General features: G+C 37.2%; 1 protein-coding gene across 3 annotated transcripts in view; it reads left to right on the top strand.

Annotated features, from left to right (window-relative positions):
• Positions 1 to 21,240, top strand: part of SIM2 (SIM bHLH transcription factor 2) — a 60,789-nt gene that overhangs the window by 10,127 nt on the left and 29,422 nt on the right. For all 3 annotated transcript variants that reach the window (XM_066978709.1, XM_013181240.3, XM_066978700.1), the window contains 2 exons: positions 764 to 853; positions 7,466 to 7,574. In XM_066978709.1, the coding sequence (XP_066834810.1) occupies positions 764 to 853; positions 7,466 to 7,574 (199 nt within the window). The remainder of the gene's footprint in view (positions 1 to 763; positions 854 to 7,465; positions 7,575 to 21,240) is intronic.

The raw sequence follows: 21,240 nt of genomic DNA on the forward strand, positions 1-21,240 counted from the left end.
TGCATGTCCAAATCTTGGCCAGTTTTGGCTAACCAAAAGCATATTTTTTTCCTGTATGGATGACACAGGACAAAATGAAACTTCAGTTTTTACTCACGCAAGGAATATTTATCATCCAGTTAAGAATTCCCATCAATAAGAATTTGCATTACAAAGAAACATTAGCTGAGATTCACAGACTCTAGGCATATCACTTAATGAGCATAAATCTCTCTCTTCAAGTGTGATAAAGTTTTGAATGCTGATTGGTTTGTTCTACTTTTTTTTCCCTAAGTTCACTTTGTACATAGCAAACAGTCCTCTGTTCAGAAATGCATTAATAAAAATATAGTCAAAGAAATTTAAAGCATTGCTTACTGTATCATTAAATATATTGCAAATAGCGGTAAGCTGTGTCTGCCAATTATACCATAAAAAATGGCTTGCGTAGTGCTAGATTTTCCCCTAAGTACCACATAGCTCAGGATTTGTACTAAGTACTAAAATAACCAGAATCAACAGGAGAATGTTAACTTAAAGTGAAGCAGTAAAGCTCGCATCTGTAGGGGGAATGAATTGGATTTCACAATGTATGTGTGTGTGTCATAGAGTTTATAGGAACACCATCAGATAAAGGTTTCTATTTCTTAAATACTATATTTGCTGTTCTTTAAGTTGGATAACAATCCTTGTCCAAAAGGCTTCAAACTTTTTTTTTTTTTTTCCCCACTGTAAATGGTTTATACAGTTATTTCTTTTTACCCTACGTATTTCTCTTCTACAGACTTTGGATGGCTTTGTTTTCGTGGTGGCATCGGATGGCAAAATAATGTACATCTCAGAAACAGCATCTGTACATCTTGGCTTATCTCAGGTAGGAGTGATTTATTTTTTTCATCTGTTAAATATAGATACTATATTTTGGACCTAGCACTAACATCTTGCCATACATATAGCGAGTCATTGGCTTTTAGGGGTATTCAAAGCTTCAACTTTGTTTTCTGATAAATGACCTTCCTTAAATATTCAAGTTTCCTATACTTACGACCACATCATGACTGTCTTTATATCTGTTCTTGTTCATTGTATTTTACTCCTCATTACCTTTAAGAAGGGTAATAAATAATATGATATTGCAAATTGCAGATATACGCAGAGCTTGAAACCCAAGCCTATTGCCTGTGTGGTAATGCTATACATCTGAAATAAAGTTTAGAATTCAAGGCTATATGTTTTAGATTGTGTAAGATATTGAGACTTGCTATGAAATAGAGAGGAAATCTGATGTGGAACATGAGTTTTATGGTAAATGTGCTTTAGGAAAAAAGGAAAGGGGGGGCAGATTTATGAGTGTTCACATGGAATTCAGGGTAGTTTTTCCTGAGTTTTTCCAGCTCAGTGGTCTTTTCAGTAAAGCGTTTTATATGGTTGTGATAGAACTCATAAAACTCAGTTTACTACTGTTCTGCACAAGAAGTATAAGGGGTTTTTATTGTTGTTGTTGTTGGTTTTTTTTTCTTAGAAGGACATTTCTAATTTTTTGCCTTCTTGGGACAGGCGCAAGGGCAAATGGCCTGAATTTATTGCAGAGTGCAAGTTTCCATACGTTTTTGTATAAATGTATTACACAATTTCATTGGTAGCACCTGACCTAAAGCCTGCTGAACTCCAATAGATAAACGCCTAATTAATTTCACTGGGCCCCGGATGACACTTGCAAGAAACAGAACTGTTTCTTCAGAACCAGTTACAGTTGAAACACTTTTCAGAGTTAAATAAAATTAAGTGGAAAAATAAATAGCAGAGAGGAGAAGAAGAAGAAGAAGGAGGAGGAGATGAAGGTGAGAGAGAGCAATATGTTTTGTTTCAGGCAAGACAGCTGAGGAATATGCCTATGTCCAACAACAGAGAAGGGACTGAGTTGTGGAAATTATAGACGTGCTTTAGCTTTGGTAGTAATTAATATTTTTGTTTGAAAAACTGTGAAGTTCTTTGGATGCATGTTTCTAGTATTTGAATTAGAATTAGTAGCTATGAGAAAAAATAGAACACTGAAGAGATAGAAAAAGCAAGTATATCGTCTCATAAACACCCCTTCTAAATCCAAAGGCAACTGTGATTCCTGTTTTTGTAATCTCCTTCAGAAAATGTAATTTTGATGATCAAAATTATGGCATGGATACTTTTTGTCTGCCAACTTTTAAAAATGTGTCCAGGGAATGTTCTTATTTCAAGCAGTTTGTTCATTTGAATCTGTTACAGTATAGAATGAGTTGTTTCATAACATTTAACGCATGTTGAAATTACTTTAAATATTACAGTCTTTTAGTATAAATTTTCTTCCAAATGGCTGTATTTTCTACTCTGAATCAACAGTCTTATTAAATATTTTTCTCCCTGTAATGTTTTGAAAAGATCCACAACGTAGCTAACTACTTAAATAGATTCATTTAGTCGGTATGATTGTTCCAAAGCACTGAGTGTTCCCATCTGCCCTTGAAGTAGTCTCATTGTTCTATCCTGCTTGCTGTTTGATAAGTGCTGGCTGGTCTAGGTTTTGTCCAGATTTCTTTTTTTCTTTTTCTTTTGAGGAATATCAAGTCCTCTTGTAGGTCTCGATATTATTCAGTCATCTGGTGAAATTAAAGACCCACAATATCAGTAGGACAATGAATAAACTTTGCCACAGTCAAGGAGAAGGGACAGAAAGCATCGTGCTGGCTTCAGTCGTCTTTAGCTGGTATGATCTTATGGCCCTCTGCACAGACTGTATTCCCTCTGTGCTGCACACATAAGTCTCTATAAGCCCTACTGCAAGATCTGCTAAGGAAAACTAAAGTATTTTGTCATATTGTTTACTGAAGTAAGTTTTCTAAGCAAAATCTCAAATATTTCGCTTTAGCGAAGATTTGTAAATGAATGGGCTGCATCCTTGAATTTTCCAGAAAGGTGTAGATCAGAGAGGACAGAGGCACGTGAAATTTAAGGGCATTTTTTAGACTCAAAACACTGAATGCTTTAACACTGAATGCAGTTTAACAACACTTTTTTATTTCCTATTATTATCATTTTTATTATTTATTTTTAAATAAAATAAAACACCTAAGCAAGGCAATGATTTTTCCCTGGCTTTTGTCATATTGTTTTATCATCTAATCTGTTCTTGATATTGCTCAATGTTCTATTTTTCAAGAGACAATTTTGTTTTAAGTAATGCTAGAATTAATTCTAGGCTTTTCCTAAATACTAACGTATTAATACATTAATACTGGGATATTCCTGTAAGCTTCCCAGGGCTCTAAATGAGTTCTTGTTCCTACAACTCTGGAAATCACTGGGAGTTTTGCCACTGTCATCAACAAGAATGAGATTGGTCTGTAGAAGCAAATTCTACAAGTCTCCCTCACCAAGTCATAATCCCACACTATATTTTCAACAAGTGCTCTTACAGAGCTCCAGCCAATACAAGCTGAGACCAGAGTGATGATAATCGTAGAAAATCTTTTAGAGAGTCCATAGAAATACCTTTTTATTAAATAATTTGACAATTAACTAGTCCACACATCAATTTCCAGTTAAAGTGCAATTTGTTTTAAAATGTATATTTGAACTAAATAAAAAGTTCATTTGAAAATATTTTGCAGGATATTCTTGGAGAACTACTACTGTAGCCTTTATTTTCTAGTATATCATGAATTTAGGTTAAGCAGAAGGAACTTAGACCTTCTGAAAAAGCCTTCATAACCAATGTTGTTAAGCTAGTTTAAAAATGTAAAAACAACATTAAGGATTGTTTTTCAGCACTACTTGACTCACTTCTGCCTGCAATTTTAGAGAATCAGAAACAATATTTCTGAAAAGACTACATCTCTATTTGTGGACCTGTTGGTTAATTTGTGGGTTTGGATTTTGATCAACCTTTCCACTCAACTCTAACAGTAAATATTGTAAATACTGATGGTTAGGACCCCTTCCTCCATCTAATTTCAATTGGCCTCAGATCATTGTTGAACTGACTTGTGCTAGCTGAGATAGAGCCAACTCCTTGCCTCTTTTTTCCATGGGTAGTAAATAGGTTCAAATTCCCCAAATATTCCGCCCCCCTCCACACCTCCCTCCCCCCACCCCTGAGTCCAGAGACACAGAATGGAAAAGAAAATCCTCTTAGGAAATAATGGTGAATTATATATATATATATATTTTAATTGTGAAAGTCTGGACCTTATTCCAGCCATTTTCTGTGTCCACGAGGGAGCCAAGCTTATCTTTGACTTTTGATAAATCTTGAAATATTTAACCACAAACATCTGAACTTTTCCAAGAGTTTATTTTACTTTCGTCAAATAAGTATATGAAAGGCAAAATATGTAATTATTTGCTCTAGAATCCATCTACTTAGTCCTCTGTGTTTATTATGAATCATTTCTTGGCAGGAAAAAACTGTGCAGCTGAGTTACACATAAAAAAGCTCTTAGTAGGAAATAGCGATATTTGGTAGTAAGCAGGTATTTACAGATATTAAAAAGCTGCATCGAGGAAGCTGGTTTAATAAGCCTGAGGCATGGGGTTTTAGAAGGTTTATGAATTGAACCATATAATTTATTTTTTTAAAGTTTTCAGTGTTTCATTGTAGGCTTTAAAATAGCATGCATATACTATGTGTAGCAGGAGACTGTGGTCAGTTTCAAAATTATGTATACATATTTTGGTTATTTGACTCCTATTTAGTCCCCTGTCTTTGCTGATGGCTTTATGTTTCCACTAGCATTTTTACAATCAATTTTGGTTTCAGTGTTGTATACTCACCTCCCACTGACTTTGCTGGGGTTGCAAATGCATACATCAGGGTAGAAAACATTCCTACATACGTAATGAGAAAATCTAGTCATTAGCTTGATAAAGCACTTCAGTTTTCAACTTTAGATATAAAACTAAAATATTTTTATTTATGAAAATTATGTGATGAAAATGAAATTTTGAATAAAAATATGACCTTGGGCCCAGTCCTGTGAATCCTGTGAACCAATGATTACTTCAGTCAGTAGTTCTTTTGCAATAGGCAGCTACTTTTGGAAAAGCAAGAGATACCCATGTGTCATACTTGTAAGAGAGTAGATACATGTCAATGTGGTTATGATTATACTTAGTAATGGCAGAGTTGCAATAAGATCTTCTTGATTACTACAGTTGATATTGCCAGTCAGGTTGGTTGGCGTTGTTTCTGTAAGAAAGTCTTTTTATTGAAGGGATAGATAGTTTGCACATGGCTATCTGTGAATAATTTTTTTTGGAAGCTGAAAAAGAACAGAGTCATAAATGATGCTCTTTTCAGTTCGAACACTGATCACAACTGTGAATTTCTCCAATGACTGTTTTTTTCTTGTTCTGGTTAACTAAGTGTAAAGGCCAATGAAATGCCCGTCAACATAAGAATTATTAGTTTTATGTGTCTGTAGGTGATTATGATACGTACAGACTTAGCTATAGACACTTACAAATGTGTTTTCCCCCATATAATTAAAAACAAACAGAAACAGCAAAAAGCATGAGTCACAGTGAGATTGTACAGTTTCCTCCCTCCCTCACCACTAAAGCTTGAAGATGGAGTTACTAAAACAGGTTCCCACTGTTATAATCCTGAAAAATAACAGTCACTGCTTTTTATTATATTCATTGCATATTATTAAAAATAATATATATAAATGAATCAACATAAATAATCCCCTTCCCTTCCCTTCCCTTCCCTTCCCTTCCCTTCCCTTCCCTTCCCTTCCCTTCCCTTCCCTTCCCTTCCCTTCCCTTCCCTTCCCTTCCCTTCCCTTCCCTTCCCTTCCCTTCCCTTCCCTTCCCTTCCCTTCCCTTCCCTTCCCTTCCCTTCCCTTCCCTTCCCTTCCCTTCCCTTCCCTTCCCTTCCCTTCCCTTCCCTTCCCTTCCCTTCCCTTCCCTTCCCTTCCCTTCCCTTCCCTTCCCTTCCCTTCCCTTCCCTTCCCTTCCCTTCCCTTCCCTTCCCTTCCCTTCCCTTCCCTTCCCTTCCCTTCCCTTCCCTTCCCTTCCCTTCCCTTCCCTTCCCTTCCCTTCCCTTCCCTTCCCTTCCCTTCCCTTCCCTTCCCTTCCCTTCCTTTCCTTTTCCTTCCCCCTTTCTTCCTCTCCTTTTCTTAATCTTTTCCTCTTTCCCTCCCACCCCTTTCTTTTTATCTTTCTCCATCTCTCCTCTTCTTTCATCTTTACTCTTTCTGTCCCTTTTGCTTTATTCAGTGAAATTTTACTCTGGTTAGACTATCAGGTCAGTGTTGGTGTTTTTGTTTTTGCAGGGAGGGGTTGTTGGAAAGAAGAAGTGGGGAATAGATGGCTAGAAAAAAAGGTTAGTTTGCATAGTCTTGGGAAGAGACATTCCATGAATAATGCAGAAAATGGAACTATGAGAAACATTTTCAGAAAAAGATTTCTTTGTGGAGTAGACAATTTCATTTATTCCAAAGAAAAGGCAACTCACACATCTTAGCAAATCAGTAGGACTGGCTCAGAAGAATAGGTTAAATTACTTCACCTCGCAGCTGTCTCTGATCTTGGGGGCCCAAGGCACATCAGGCCACACTGAACAATTGGGCAGCCTGACACTAATTTAAAACACAGGCTCAAAGTATTGGTTCACTCCTTAAATCAATTACTGCATCTATCTGGAGACTTTTGTGGTGAGTTTTATACGTGGCAAATAGAGTTAGCAAAAAGGACATACGGTGTACGCCGCTCATTTTTTGCACAACAGTTATTATGGGTACAACAGTGGGAAAGATAGAAATACATTCCTGTGCGAGCAAAGTTCAAGTGAGAAGAGAGAGTACAGATATTTAAGATAGCTCTCTTAGTCTTTTTAATGTGCATGTTTACTTAAAGCAGCAAAGGCTCAAGCCAGTGCTCATGAAAATCTATGGAAGTCTGTCTTTTGAATTCACTGGCTACCGTTCTGAGCCCTATGTACTACTGTGGATTGAATGTCGTGGACGATCTGAAAAGACACAAAAGAAATGTGTAAGTCTAGCAGTTTGGCTCCGAAGGCTCAACTGTCAGTGGAATGCAGGTGATGGTTTCTGGGAACCTGTCAAACTTTTTTTTTTTTTTTAGATATCTGCCATTCTGAGAGACATTAATACAGATCAAAGATTTTATCCCATTTTGTGGCAACCTAGCATTTCTACAGCTGCTCTAGTCTATCACTTCATTCACCAGCTCTCTCCACTAGCAGCTCTTCTGTGTCCAGATCATCATCAGAAATTCCCACAAAAGCCCCTAAAATGTTAGTTACTGCTAAACAAGGAAGTTTAAGGAGTATAATTTGGAACAAGTTTTTGATACATTTGACTTATGTTTAAAAAATGGTGTGTAGTTACCCAGATGCAGTATATGCAGGTCACTTCAGAATGTTTGGGGGATAGGAAAGGAAAAAGGGGCAGCAGCACTGCTTCATGTATTACATGTCTCTTCACAGGTGGAGCTAACTGGTAATAGCATTTATGAGTATATACATCCTTCTGACCATGATGAGATGACAGCTGTTCTTACTGCTCACCAGCCTCTTCATCCTCACCTCTTACAAGGTACTTGTGTGATCTGTGGTCAAACTACCATTGGAAAACTAAAAAAAAAGTAACAACTCTAGGCTGTGACCAGTTCATATTTATCCATCATGAAGCTGTGTATGCAAATGGAGGAGGAGCATGAACCTGAAACTATGATCCAAGATTTTGGTTTGTGGCAGTAAAGAGAATAAGGTATCCTAGATTAAATAATGCTTTTCATGTCGTGGAGTCCCTGCAGTTTTAAACTGTTATTAAGATTTTGCCCAGTGGTAATTTCCTCTCTTGATTTCTCATCACCGGTGAGGTTGCAGGAATGTTGCAACTGTCTAGGTGTGCACAGCTGCAGCTATGTGGTCTTAGGGAAAAAAATAAATAAATAATACGTTAAGCAATTTGGAAATAGGTGGACACTTTTAATATTATAAAAGCAACTGTTAAATCTGAGATTTGTATGAAAACCCAGAGTTAATATTCTCCACTGTAGGAAGAGGAAAAATGGGTTTTGTAAATGACCTACATTTAGAAGCTCTCATATAAAAAGTGATCTCTCCGGGAAAATAATGTCCTCTTGCCTTGATGCTGGATCACTGATTCACCAAGCCTCTCCACACATCCCGTTCAGGTGCTGCAGATGATTCACCCACGCGTACCCATACAGCATGGTGCTAAGCTGGATGGAGTGTCAGGGAAGACAGCAGAACTCTTATTATGTGACCGCCTGGATCAGACTGTCCACACTGGCTGTGCTCAGACACCACACATAAAAATTAACCTGACCCTTTGTGTATTGTTACTTCAGTATTGTTGCTACTATATAATTAACAAATTTATGTGCATCTTTACACCACCTCCAGTAGGTTTCGTTTCCCATCGGGCAATTCTTTGAGCTTTAAAATATTGGAATGATTTGGCTCCATTGTACAATGTGCTTTCACGTATATTTCACAATTGCTTGATCATTTGAAGCTCACATCCTGCTAGAGCTTTTACTGGGCTTCTTAAAACACAGCTCCTAAAAGCATGAGGAGCATTGAGTTTGCATTACCACCCTGTTCAGGAGCTGGAGGTTTTTTCACAGTCCTGGTACCTGTGCGGTTTCTGTACTTGGCGACCTCACCACAGTTCCGACCACTGTGATTCCCTCAGCACTACTCTCTGAATGCAGGGGAGCTGAATGTTCCTGGGAGCATACGCAGTGCTCTGAGTGGTATAAACGAAAGAACTACCATAACCGTCTTCTCTCTTCCTCCTCCCCAAGCAGATTCTCTTGTGTACCTCCCTGCGTCTTGAAAAACAAACTCTTCTTTCTCTTGGACTCTTCTGATTCTAGTTGCTACTTGACTATTTCATAGTTTTCTCATTCCTTTGTCAGGGATTTTTTTTTTCCAATTTTGACGTTTAAAAAGAAAACAACACATTTTATTCTTGTCCTACTTTACTGATGAGTGGAGGGGTTGCCTCTGGTATAAATCCATGACTTTTAATGAAGTTCTGCTGGTATCTGGAATTGGTAGTAAGACCTTTTTATAAACACTCTCTTGTCAATGGCAATGGTGTCAAGGTTTTGTTGATTTTTATTTTATTTTATTTTAAAGTTTTACAGATTTAAAGTCACCTGCAACTGATCTGAATTGTTTACTATGTCAAGTACAAATTATGACTCTGGTTCACCAGAAGTAAGACAGTGCATTAGTACTGCAGTCCCAGAAGTTTTTTTTTTTTATTCAGAAATAGTTATTGCCTGCTTCTTACTCACATTTGGATGTCTTTGGATGCTTATTTTGCCTGTTAGCATTTCTTTTCTGAAATAATCAGATCCCTCTCATTTTAGCTACTAATGGTCAATTATTTATTTCATGAACAAGTTCTCCTCACTGTGAAGTATAATTCTGTTCTGTTTTGGTTGTGTTTGAAAAGATTTTACACACAATTGAAACTGTTAATTTCAGTTTACTTGCAACTGTTTCAGTATGAAATTCTGCTGGTGACTAGCCCCAGTTATATGCCTCATTCTCTGTAGCTTGCTTTACCTCTTTCTATATAGGTGCTGTTTGTTATTAGCATCAAGCTCTGGGTTCTCAGTAGTGCAAAAGGTAAAGGAAAATTTACTTTGAAATGTGATCCATTTATATGTGTCTTGTTTTGTGTAAAATTTTGTGTAGCAAAGGAAATTGATAACAACATCAAAACAACAGCATCTTATTTGGAATCCTAGACTTGGGAGATAAATAAAGGAGTTAAGCTGTGTTCTGGATTGTATAGGGATTATTTTATGCAAATCTTACTTCTGTGTGTCTCTTTCCCATACAAAGCATAGAGCTGGTGTATTAAAATGTGCAGAATCCATAGCTAAACAGAGCGAGCAAGTATTTATTTATGTCTTCCCTGTGCCAGTGGTTCCCTTTCCTGCAGTGTAAACATTAAATCTTAAGGTATAATTTAAAATTGCCTGGCACATAGAAATCATAGCAGGTTTCCTGTGTATCTTCAGTGAAGTCCTGAAACCTATTAAATAAATGGTAGGAAGGAAGTGACTTCTGTTTGTATCTTAGTAGATATTCTGAATATTTAAATAAAATATGGAGTTCTACAAGTAACTTAGTACCTAGGGAAGTTGAGTGAAAGTGGCTTTATTTTCTAATAAAAGGGAAAACAGATTTTAAAAGAGCATTTTTTTGTCATTTCATTTTGATTTTTTCCTCTTCTGATCTCTTAAAATGTGTCTGAATCATCAAGTCACTGGGTTGAATAAAAAGTTTCCCTTTTTAATTTTGCTATTTTTTAGATCTCTCCAATCTGTGGAATTACTCAGGAGTAAAATCAATGTTGCACAGCAGACACAGACATTCATAACACAGATTTGCAGCATGGCTCATTTAACTTTACTTGCTCAGGATGTATTCTTCAGCTAATTCTCAGATATGTATAAATATTTTTAGTTCAGTTGTTATTTCAACAGTTGTAGCTGGGTAAGATCTATTATAGTAGAAATAAAATCACAAGTGCAGGCATACATATCTATACTTTGTATTCTGCTACTGGTATTAAATAATACAAAGTACAGGTTATTTTTGCCCTCCAGTTTTACAGTCTTTGTAAGTTTCTATGCTCTCCCCTTATTTCTTCATTTGCTTTTTATCTTCTTCATTTTCCTTTGTTATTCTCTTTTAATCTTCCCTGTATTTCCCGTGCTTCATCAGCTTCATATAAGCTTTTCTAAAAGACAGATATTACATAAGAAAGGTGGAAGCCTTGCAGCTGTTGAGCTCTAGAAGTCTTATTTATGTGAGTTTTATTTCTCAGGGAAAAGGAAATTATTGCTCAATGCATAAAATCAGACATAGTGGGGATTTCTTTATATAATGCTCCCTGTCACATTATTTTTCTTCAGATATCTCAGTCATCTACTTAAACAAGATATATTAATGTTAAAAGTATAAGCCTTCTTAAATCACAACTTTTTAAGTTTTTAAAACTTGGCTTATAGTTCCTAATGTTTCAGGTACAAGGCACGTCTCCAAACATAAAGAGTAGATGCCTTATTATTTTAAAAGAAAGTGAAAATTCTTGAATAATCACATACCTCCAGGAGTTTGGATTTCATAGGAATTTTAAATGTAATAAAATTTGGGAACATGGAAGATGATATACTAGCTGTTGTGTCATCTCTATTCAGACAATGCAGTAAGGACATAAATCACGTTATGGTAAGGAAAGTTTTTGGCCCAAGAAACTGGAAGATGGCAACTCTCAGAAGCATTGAAAAATCATAAAGGACAAGCAGCTCAGTGTGAGCTCCGATGGTGATGCTGTAGCCAAAAGGGGTGCTGTGAAATCTTTGTGCACATAAGAAGTGGAATAGTGAACAGAAATAACAAGGGTGACTGATTGCATTTTTTGTACGGTATTAGTGAAATGGACACTGGATTTTTCTGCATAATTCTGTTGTCCACTTAAAAAAAAAAAAAAAAAAGGACAAATTGGAGAAAGTACAGAAGAGAACCACAAAAATGATTGAAGGACTGGAAAAGCTTATAATGAGAGATGAAAGAACACCATCTGTTTGATTTTTCAAAAAGAAGATTGGGAGGTGACTTGATAACTGTGTCTGCTTACTTCCAAGGGAAGAAAATACTGGGAACTAAAGGACTGTTTTAGAAGAAAAAAAAAACATATCAAGGACCAATGTCTGTGAACTGAAATCACAAAAGCTCAAATTAGGATAATGCATACATTTATAACTAGGGGTTTGATTAACCACAGGAACAAAATACTAAGGGAAGCAGTGGTTTCTTCCTCTTTTGATGTCTTCAGATCAAGGGTGTATGCCTTTGTAGAAGATACATTTTAGGCGAACAGAAGTTACTGATCTCAGCACAGGAGTAACTCCCTGAAGTTTAATGAACTGCAATGTACAGGTTAGACCTATGATCTAATGTTCCTTTCTGGTGTTTAAAGTCTATAAGCTATGACTCAATGAAAGCCATAAGCCCCATGGTCTGTGGAGGCTTTGGAGAATTTCAGCTTTAACTTAAAAAGTCTTTAAGCTGCCTACTTATTTGCATGACCAGCACTGAAAATGTAAAGCAATATGTACTGATCCTTTGCTATGAAAGAAGCTAACAGCTGGATTCTCCTTCTCAGGGTATCTGGGGTAGGGAAAAATACCCTCTGAAATACACATCAGTTGTGGGTATGCCTCAGCGAATCGTCTCACATGAGTCTTTAGTCTGGCTTTGCACTTGCTATGAGAAAATGAATCCATTATATTCAACTGGAATAGGTTAGCAAAAAAAAAAAAGAAAAAAAAGGATATCTTTTCCAAATGATGTGTACTGGCAGTGCTCAGGTTTCAGATGACTTCACTGGTCCTTTACTCCTTTCCAAATACTGCTTATAGCATTTGCAGCCTGCAGCATGTTTCTGTGACCTGGTTTAGTTCTATACCTGTGAATCCTTACACCTCAGTTTGGCACTCCCCACCACCTGTATCTGTTGCACAGGCTGATATCAAGATTCATGGGCTTCCATGCAAACATATGCAGTACTTTGGTAACAGAAATCCAGGAGTTGTTCTGTGGTGTAGTGTTAAGAAATGGATTTCTTAGCATCTGGAGATGTGGTTTTGATGTATGCTGTCTTCTCTGGAGCACCTGAAAGCTTCTCTTTTCTGTTTCTTCCAGTAGTGGAACAAACGGACTGGGTCCACTGGATGAGATTTTCCTACTGGGGCAGAAGGTGGTCATCAGTCAGGGAGGATGGGCCCCAAGATGTGGGGATGCTAGTTTAAAAGCAATTATTCAGTCTTGGAAGACTGCAAGGCTACGTTTCTGACTGACTGTAGAGGCTCAATGCATGCTGCCCATCTCCCCCACTTAGCGGAGGAGACCAAGTAGGTTGTGGTGCCATGCCAAACCCTGCCTGACCAGCAGCAGCTCCAGAACTTCATGGAGACATGTGAGGAGTTTGCCCCTCTTCTCACCTCGCATCTAGCATAGACCTAAACTTCTGTCAGTCTCATAAGTCTGATCTGCTAGTGGTCAGTAGCAAACCATTTTGGTGCTAGCCTGGTGGGAAATACAATACCAACGGAGGTTTGTGAAACAATTGCTACATGCTACCTTTTTTTGGCGGGGTGATAAACGTTGTCAAGGTGTCTGAAATAGAGTCTGGCTGTTTCAGGGAGTGAACAAGGAGATTACACCAGAACTGTTGACTACACACAGCTCCCCCTTGCGTGCTTTTTAGAGGAAACAACATTATGAAACAAACCAGGCTGCACGTACTAACATAAGTGGGGATTTTATGCCCTCCAAATGATGCTGCTATCAAAAGTGTGTCTGTAACAACCATTTTTCCTAACAGTTTTCTTTAACAGTTAAAAGAGCAGCATAGTGAGGTAGGCTTGTAGCAAGACAGTAACACTCACAAAACTATCTGGAGGATGTTGGGAAATGCTGTACCTCCCGAACCGTATCTATAAGAATAAAGCTGGAAAATTTTGTATGAAACATCAGGGTAAGGAAAGCTGGGTATGACTAGTCATCTCTCACCACTGCAGCAGAATACAAGCAAGCAAGCCAGGGAAATTGGAAATATTTGTATTGCAGGTAGAGTGAGAAAAAAGAGCAATACTGAGAGGGATTCAGCACTTTATATTGCTCTTCCACGTGTGTACTTGGAGTCAGCTCATTTGAAACAGTGTGTCTTTTATTGGTTTCATGTGTCTTTTTCTGAGATTTCCATACTTTAAAACAGCTACAGCTTCACAACCTTTGACTTGCACACCAAGGCATGGTGTACTAAAAGCAGTTTATTGACATATCCCAGAGTAGACAAAGGGAAAGAGGAATACTATAGTTATTACCATGGACATACCGATTGTTTCCTAACAACTGCATAATTCTTATGTGATGTGTTATAAGCCTAATGTAGGTAATACAAACAATATGGAACACATTGTGTCTGGCTCTCCAGCTTTTGGGGCACCGTTTCAGTCCAGCTAAGAAGTAAATGCCAGTTCATACTTTTCCTCTAGAGGAAGACCATTTTCCCTACACACATCTTGTTTGATGCCAACAGAACAGAACAGAACAGAACAGAAAAGTGTATGTCGGGAAAGCTCTTTTGTTACACTGGTTAAAAGATTTTTGTTCTTGTAACACATACGCAAAAAAGACAAAAATTGACAGGATTTTTTTTTTTTTGATTCATTTAAAAATACAGGAGAATTGTTATTGGTTTAACATTATTATTGGTTTAACATTATTATTGGTTTAGCCATTGCTAATGGTTTAACATAATGACCCTGCCACTGATGGAGTAATTTTGGACTAGGGAAATCTAGAAAACATTATTATTTTGGATGTACAAAAGTGGAAAGAAGGGCAGATTGCTGGCACCCCACTAATTTTTTTTTTTCATTAGTAATTAGCAGTAAAGAATACCAAGAGAGTAGAGCGTTTCAAACTATAATAGATAGACTTTTCCTTTCTGCCTACTGCCCTGCTGAGTTTCTTCTCTAAATAAAGGTTTGGAAGCATCGCTTATAGGAAAAGAAAATTTGGGTAAATGCTGAATCTGGATGACAGGAATGATAATTGAGACAATTTACTCTCTGCAGCACTGACAGGATTCTGGACACAGTCAGAACACAGAACAAACTGTCCAAATGGAGAGGAAATTTGGGCAGCTCTTGCAAGCTTGGAACTCAAAGACAGAGGTTAACAACAGAGCTGATTTCTTTCCTACCACAGCAAGAGCATTACCAGGACAAAACAAGTCAGCCCACAAACTTCACTTTTCAACTTCGTATGTGCTTAGGAACTTGCTATCTATGTATACAAAATCTGCATTTTTGAAACGTAAGGCATATATATTTTATCATTTAACTGGTGCCACTCATTTACTGAAAAGAGGTATTCTCAAAGGTATACACTTCAGGCTGTAACCTGCATGTGTATATGTGATACTGCAGTGCAACAGGGAGAAGGGAAAGTAATTGTTTTATTTCTTCTCTCTTATTTGGAATCTAGTTTTGACCACACAATCCAAGAAAGAGTGGGGAAATGTGGTGTTCACGCATCTCTTTGCATGCAGTATTTCAATTCACATAATAATTTTATTCGCAGACTCACTCTGGCACTGTTCTTTCCAGCATGGTAAAAATAAAGATGGTGGTCAGTATGAAGCAGTCCTGCAGGTTTCACTCCTGATTTTCTACTAGCTCATTTACAGGCCAACTCTGAATGAGGGAAGTCCATCACAGGCATTTGCAAGCCCATTCTCACCCTGGCTCTGTTGGTCAATCCTGGATTCCCAGCTTCAAGGACATCCCTAGAACCATGCATGCTATTGTATAAGCATCTCCGTTGTATGCTCCCTACAGTGCTTTTACCTCTTTCATGTTCTAGAAGTTGGGCTCACCCACATTCAGAATGAAGGACTGGGAGTTGTGGCATTTTGTCTCTTCTGTGTCTTACAAAAGCCATAGCCTTGTTATTCTGAAAAAAAAAAAAAAAGAAAAAAAAAAAAGAAAAAAAAAAAGAGGCTAGCCAAGATGCTTGCATGCTCTTTTAGTTAGCATTGTGCTGTGTGGGACCCAGATGCTTTGCAGATTACACAAGAATAAGAGCAAAACATGTGCAACTTTATAATGTAGAGGAGGTAAGATGAAAATAACCAACTGAAAGGGTAAAAATATGCAGGGTGTTTGGGGGATGGGCAGTAAAGTGTTATCCAGACATGAACTTGTGCTATCTGTGTTTCCACCCTGTAAAACAGTCCAGCAGTGACAAGGAGAGCAGTTTATCGCACATTCATGCCTCAACACTAGAGGAAGGCATGTGTTGCAGGAGGGAAAGTAGAAGCAGGTAACTGTGCACCTAGACTTCAGTCTAGGTGTGCAATTTCAAAATGTTTTTCTTCTCCCATACTATAGCTGACCTTTGAAATTAAAACCAAGCTGCCCTGCAGAGCAAACAGGAATCAAGATCTTAATTGATGTGGCACATCATTAGCTGCGTCAAAAGCTCTCAGTTTTAATGATGTTTCATAATCTTTTGTAATGATAGATGAGGCATACATTTTAAAAATAGTACATGGTGCAGCAGTGTGCAGATTGCATGTCTATGTATATTAATTTATGAAGTGGTTCTATAACAAAACGGTGCCATATTTTGCTACTATCAAAACTTGGGTACTTTGGGAAAGAGATATAAAAAAGTAGCTTTTACCTTACAGAAAATAAAGACTTGAGAGGTGAAGCTGTGGAAAAAAATATGATGATCTTTTCTCAGTCCACAGTACAAACAGCATGCAAACCACAGAACTTTGTGACTGCTTTCTTTCAAAAGAGATGAAAGATGGAGTAGAAAGCAAAGATGGATTTCATAGTTGCACCCCCAGGGATGGACAATTCTGGCTTCCATAAAGCTAACCATAATTTCATAGAAATGTTTGGAGAATCCCTTTTGGCAGTCTTGTGCATTATGAGTGAACAAATGCACAAATTCTTTATCCAAAATAACAAAACTCATTTTCTGTACCATGACATTTATTCTGTTTACAAGAGTAAAAAAGTACAAATCTGTAAAATATAAACAGGCTATTTTGTTCTTGAGTAGTGCTTGCAGTCAAAATGTATTGTTTGATATACTAGGCAAGGAAAAGAAAAGGCATAACTGAGATGGCATACTTTGTAGAAATTATGTTAAGAGCTGTCAGAAATATATCATCAGTATGGCCAGAGACAACAATGTTTCTCTGCAACCTCCTTTACAGGTTGCTCTGTGTGGATGTTAACAAACAGATAAATCTGGGGTGGGATTTGAATTAAGCCATTTACTCTCTGCATTATTTATAATTCTTTTAATCAATTAAATTGTAGCGGTGCTTCAGAAAGGGAGCTTCTGTAAGATGACCAAGTAGTATAGTAGTATATTAGTGGAATAGAAAAACTTCTCTGAATTCGATAAGGGAAACATAGAGTTTGTCTGAAAAATAAACAATGATATATTTGAAATGACCATCTGGGACATGGATAAGGATTCTACCTTGCAGTGTATCCCCCTGGAAAACTCATTATAAATGATACCTCAAATTTAGTGCCTACTAAAATATCGATAGTAGCCTTACTGAAAAAGCCAGGATCTCAGTAACCTCAATTACACTTTTCCAAAAAAGAGAATCAGAAAAGACAGAGAAATCTGCACAAAGTATATAATAATGTTGATCAAAACCAGTGTTTTACTTGCATCAGTTTTTATTTCCATGTATTGCCAATCACCCAGTTGGGGAAAGTGTAAAATTAGAATTCCAGGATAAAAACTGAGAGACTTGCAGATCACTCTTAAATAGATTTCAGTAAGAGTTTGTGGAGCAATGAGGAGAGGACAATCACTTTCAAATGTTAAACATTGATACAGAGCAAACAAAATCAGAAATTTACTACCATGAAGAAATCCAAGTTATAACAAGTATTGGAAATGGCTGGAATAGAAAACTGACCTGAGATCACATTCCATGACTGGATCAAGAAGAGTAGTATGCCAAAAATGAGAGGGTAAATATTTAGAAAGAACCCTAAAGCTCTGCTTTTCATCTCTAATTCCTGTAGTAGATAAACACAACATCAATAAGTTCTGGGAAATGTTAAAAGCTGTATTAAGACAGTTGGTCTTCTTTTCAGGAAGCTATCATCAGAGCATTTCAAGATACTTCGCAATTTAGAAGTGGGGGAAGAGTTTTCTTTTTAGCTATACTAGCTGTTGAGACTTCTTCTTAACTCACCTTCTGAAAAAAGCTTGAACAGAAGAACACACAAGCTTTGAAAATTATTCAACTCACGAAAAGAAGTATCAATTTTCCAATTACTTTAAAATTGTTTAGAAGAGGGAAATAAGTTACATTCACGTAAATGGAGAAAAATTGATACTGACATGGAAAGTAAAGGTGAAGATGGGAAAAGCAGTGCCATGCTGCGATACTTACATCCATAAAGGAAAGCTGCATTAAAACCTTTCACAGAGATACACAGCTGTTTGTCAGAATTATAGACAGCTAGGACAAATGCTAGAGAAGGTGCAATTAAACTTAAATTTCATCATATGTGTTGGACTTACTGGAATAATAGGTATTTGAAAGAAATAGCACTAAGAGATCCAACAACAGTGAAATTTATCATGCATTGAAACAAAATTTCACATCTCTGTGTGGTGACTGCTCACTTCTTTGAAACCTAAGCTGGCTGTTTCCTAAATATATTCATAAACTACTTGCATAGGAGAAGCAGAACACCGTAGTATTCTGGAAAAAACAAACAAACAAACAAACAAAAACCATCCAAATACCTCCCCACTCCCGTTCCCTTGCACACAGATGCACACATATTCACACTCATTCTCATTCTGTATATTGAAACTTGGAGGACTTCTCTGATCTGCAGTTGTAAAGTACAGTTTACCACGGGGAACATTGCTAAGCTTAATGAATTCTCCTTTGTTTCTTGCAGCTCTCAAAATGCTATTGTGTAAACACGTCAAGTTACATCCATACAAACACACACATTACAGTGTTGTAATGTGTAACACACATAACAGTGTTCTTCTAATCATTATCACTGCTAATAATATTATGTACATCCTCACACAGAGAGAGAGGATTTATTTTGTTTGGAGATGAAAACATCTATCATGCTGGATGTGGTTTTATTTCTCTATCTCCCTTAATAAAAAACAAACAGACAGACAAACAAAGCTGAGCAACACATAGTTATCAATATCCATAGGGTTTGAATGGATTACATTTTCTTCTCTACTTTATATGGAAGAAAAAAATAACAAAAGATTGTTACAAATGGTTTGTTTTGTGTTAACTCAGCTGGAACATCTCAGTAAGACTTTCTGGTCTACTCAGTAGTAGCTTTTTTGCTGTTCTTCATTAGATGATGCCAGCAACCAGGGTTTAGTCTTTTCTCTGTTTAAATAAATAAATAAATAAAATAAACCTTTATATTTCAGTTTAAATTGGCAGATTTTACATTTATACATAGATTTTTACTTTTTTTTAACACTTAAAGGAAAGGTGTTAACATCACTTACAGTGATGCATTTATGGAGTTAACATCTTGGAATAACTAAATACAATGGTTAAGCTTCAATTATTAGACAAGTATGAGTATTCTCTAATACTTTAGTAGGCTACTTTCCTTCAGTATTACTTATAACCTAGTTCAATAATGACATTTCACTATTCATTATTCTCCCTTGAAGTTTCATATACACATGCTTAGCCCACAGTTCTCTCAACCTTGAACTATTTAAGAACTGATAGTGCTTGATTGATTTCCTCTGTGCTTCAAGACTCTTTTACCTTCTTGAAAGCCTAGGATTCCTTCTGTTATTTATACATTCTGTGCTTACATATTTACATGATAAAAACTCTGGTGATATCAATAATCATATTATTAGGTCTAGTTGGTTTGTTATATTTTTTTTCATTTTTTTTTCAGAGCTTAATTGTGATTGATAAAACCATTTAACTCATCAGATTATTCAGTTATACTCAATTCACACGCCTGAAGTGCTGTATTTACATTTACTGTTCTTCTTGCTTTACTAATTTGAGACTTTTGCTTGGACATCTCCAGTCATTCTGCTTTTACAGCAGGTGCAGGCCATTTATGTTACAGGCTTTTTCCTGCTTTGTAACTGTGCTTGCATTTCTACTCTCTCTTCACAGTTTTGTTATTAACCTCTGCATCAGGGCAGCATGCATTAGCAATCGCTCTTCTCACAGCTCCTCTGATTTCTTCTATATGAATATTCAGCTTCTCCCTCTTTGCTTGCTAAACCTTTAAGTACCTCATTTGCTTTCTACATTCTCTTCGTCAGAGTAGACCATCTTAATTGCATCAAGTACAGCCTGGATGTGACAACTCGAGTTTTGCATTATATTGATGGATGTGTTAGTATCCAGCAGGATACCAGGGTTCTTTATTTCCCAATCTGCTTTACAATTACAAATTTACTTTAGTTCTTTTTTGCTTTGCTAACCCCCTTCTGCTACTTTTAAGGGTAGTGGGGAGTCACACTGGTAAAGATATCAGTTTATATGAACACTAATTCACACTGTTCACAGTCTTGCACATTTAGGTTCTTTATGTGAGGGTTTGGTCTTACTGCTCCTTTATATTTTACAGTCTCTTGATCAGATCTGGAGATGGTTTTATTCCCAGTAGGTGCACACAGACACACACATACACAGAGCTGACCAATAACATATCAACATGGATGGGAGAACAGTGCTTTTGTAAGCAACCCATACACACAAAAAATGCTCACATAAGCATAAGCAATATGAATGGCCTGATCCCACTTGTTCTTGCCAGTCACAAAGTTTGATAGTGGATTTTACACAGACTCACAAGGAATCGCTCTGAAAGCTTTTGCATTCTTCAGTTACAATGCTGCAAACAAGGTGCCAGATGCCACGCAGTAACTGCACATCATTCGCTGGGCACCCTGAAGTGACCATTAGCCTTAACTAGCCACATAACAATCCCAGCTGGCTGGATAAAAATGTGGCCTTGTGCATCCACCTGTGCTACGGGGCACGTGTCATTACAAAGTAACTCTTAGGGTTGTTATGGCCCAGACCATCCAGGAATGGTGAGGTTCTCCTTTCCTCCTTTCAGCACGTTCTATTTTTTCCCACCCAAAATGACAACTCTCATGGCAACACTGGGCTCCCACACAAGCACGGTCAGTCACAGTTAATACACACAGGAAGAGGCTTGTTTATCATCATGTGTACACTCCTTTAGCCTGTTCAGGTAAAAGGGCTGTATTGCTGGTCAGGGTCCAGATTCTGTTTGGTGACACCAGCCATCTCTCCTTTTGCTTGGTTATCTTCATGTCAGCAAGCTCAAGCCTCTGAACTGGAAGCTCCCAGATGAGTCCCTGGTTACCTAATGGGTAATTCTTCCCTCTTCAGATTGCAGACATGAGATGTAACTGGTTTAAGAGACTAGTGTATGTTGGTTCAACAACACAACTAAAAAATAATAATTCAGTGATCAATGGTTAATAAATACATCATTATTAAATTAGAGTTGTATCATTTTGCACTTGATTACATACAATGAATTTACCAGTTATTAGTCTTTGGTATCACAAATCACTTA

Source organism: Anser cygnoides, chromosome 1 (genome assembly GCF_040182565.1).
Source record: "Anser cygnoides isolate HZ-2024a breed goose chromosome 1, Taihu_goose_T2T_genome, whole genome shotgun sequence".
NCBI classification, from domain to species: Eukaryota; Metazoa; Chordata; class Aves; order Anseriformes; family Anatidae; genus Anser; species Anser cygnoides.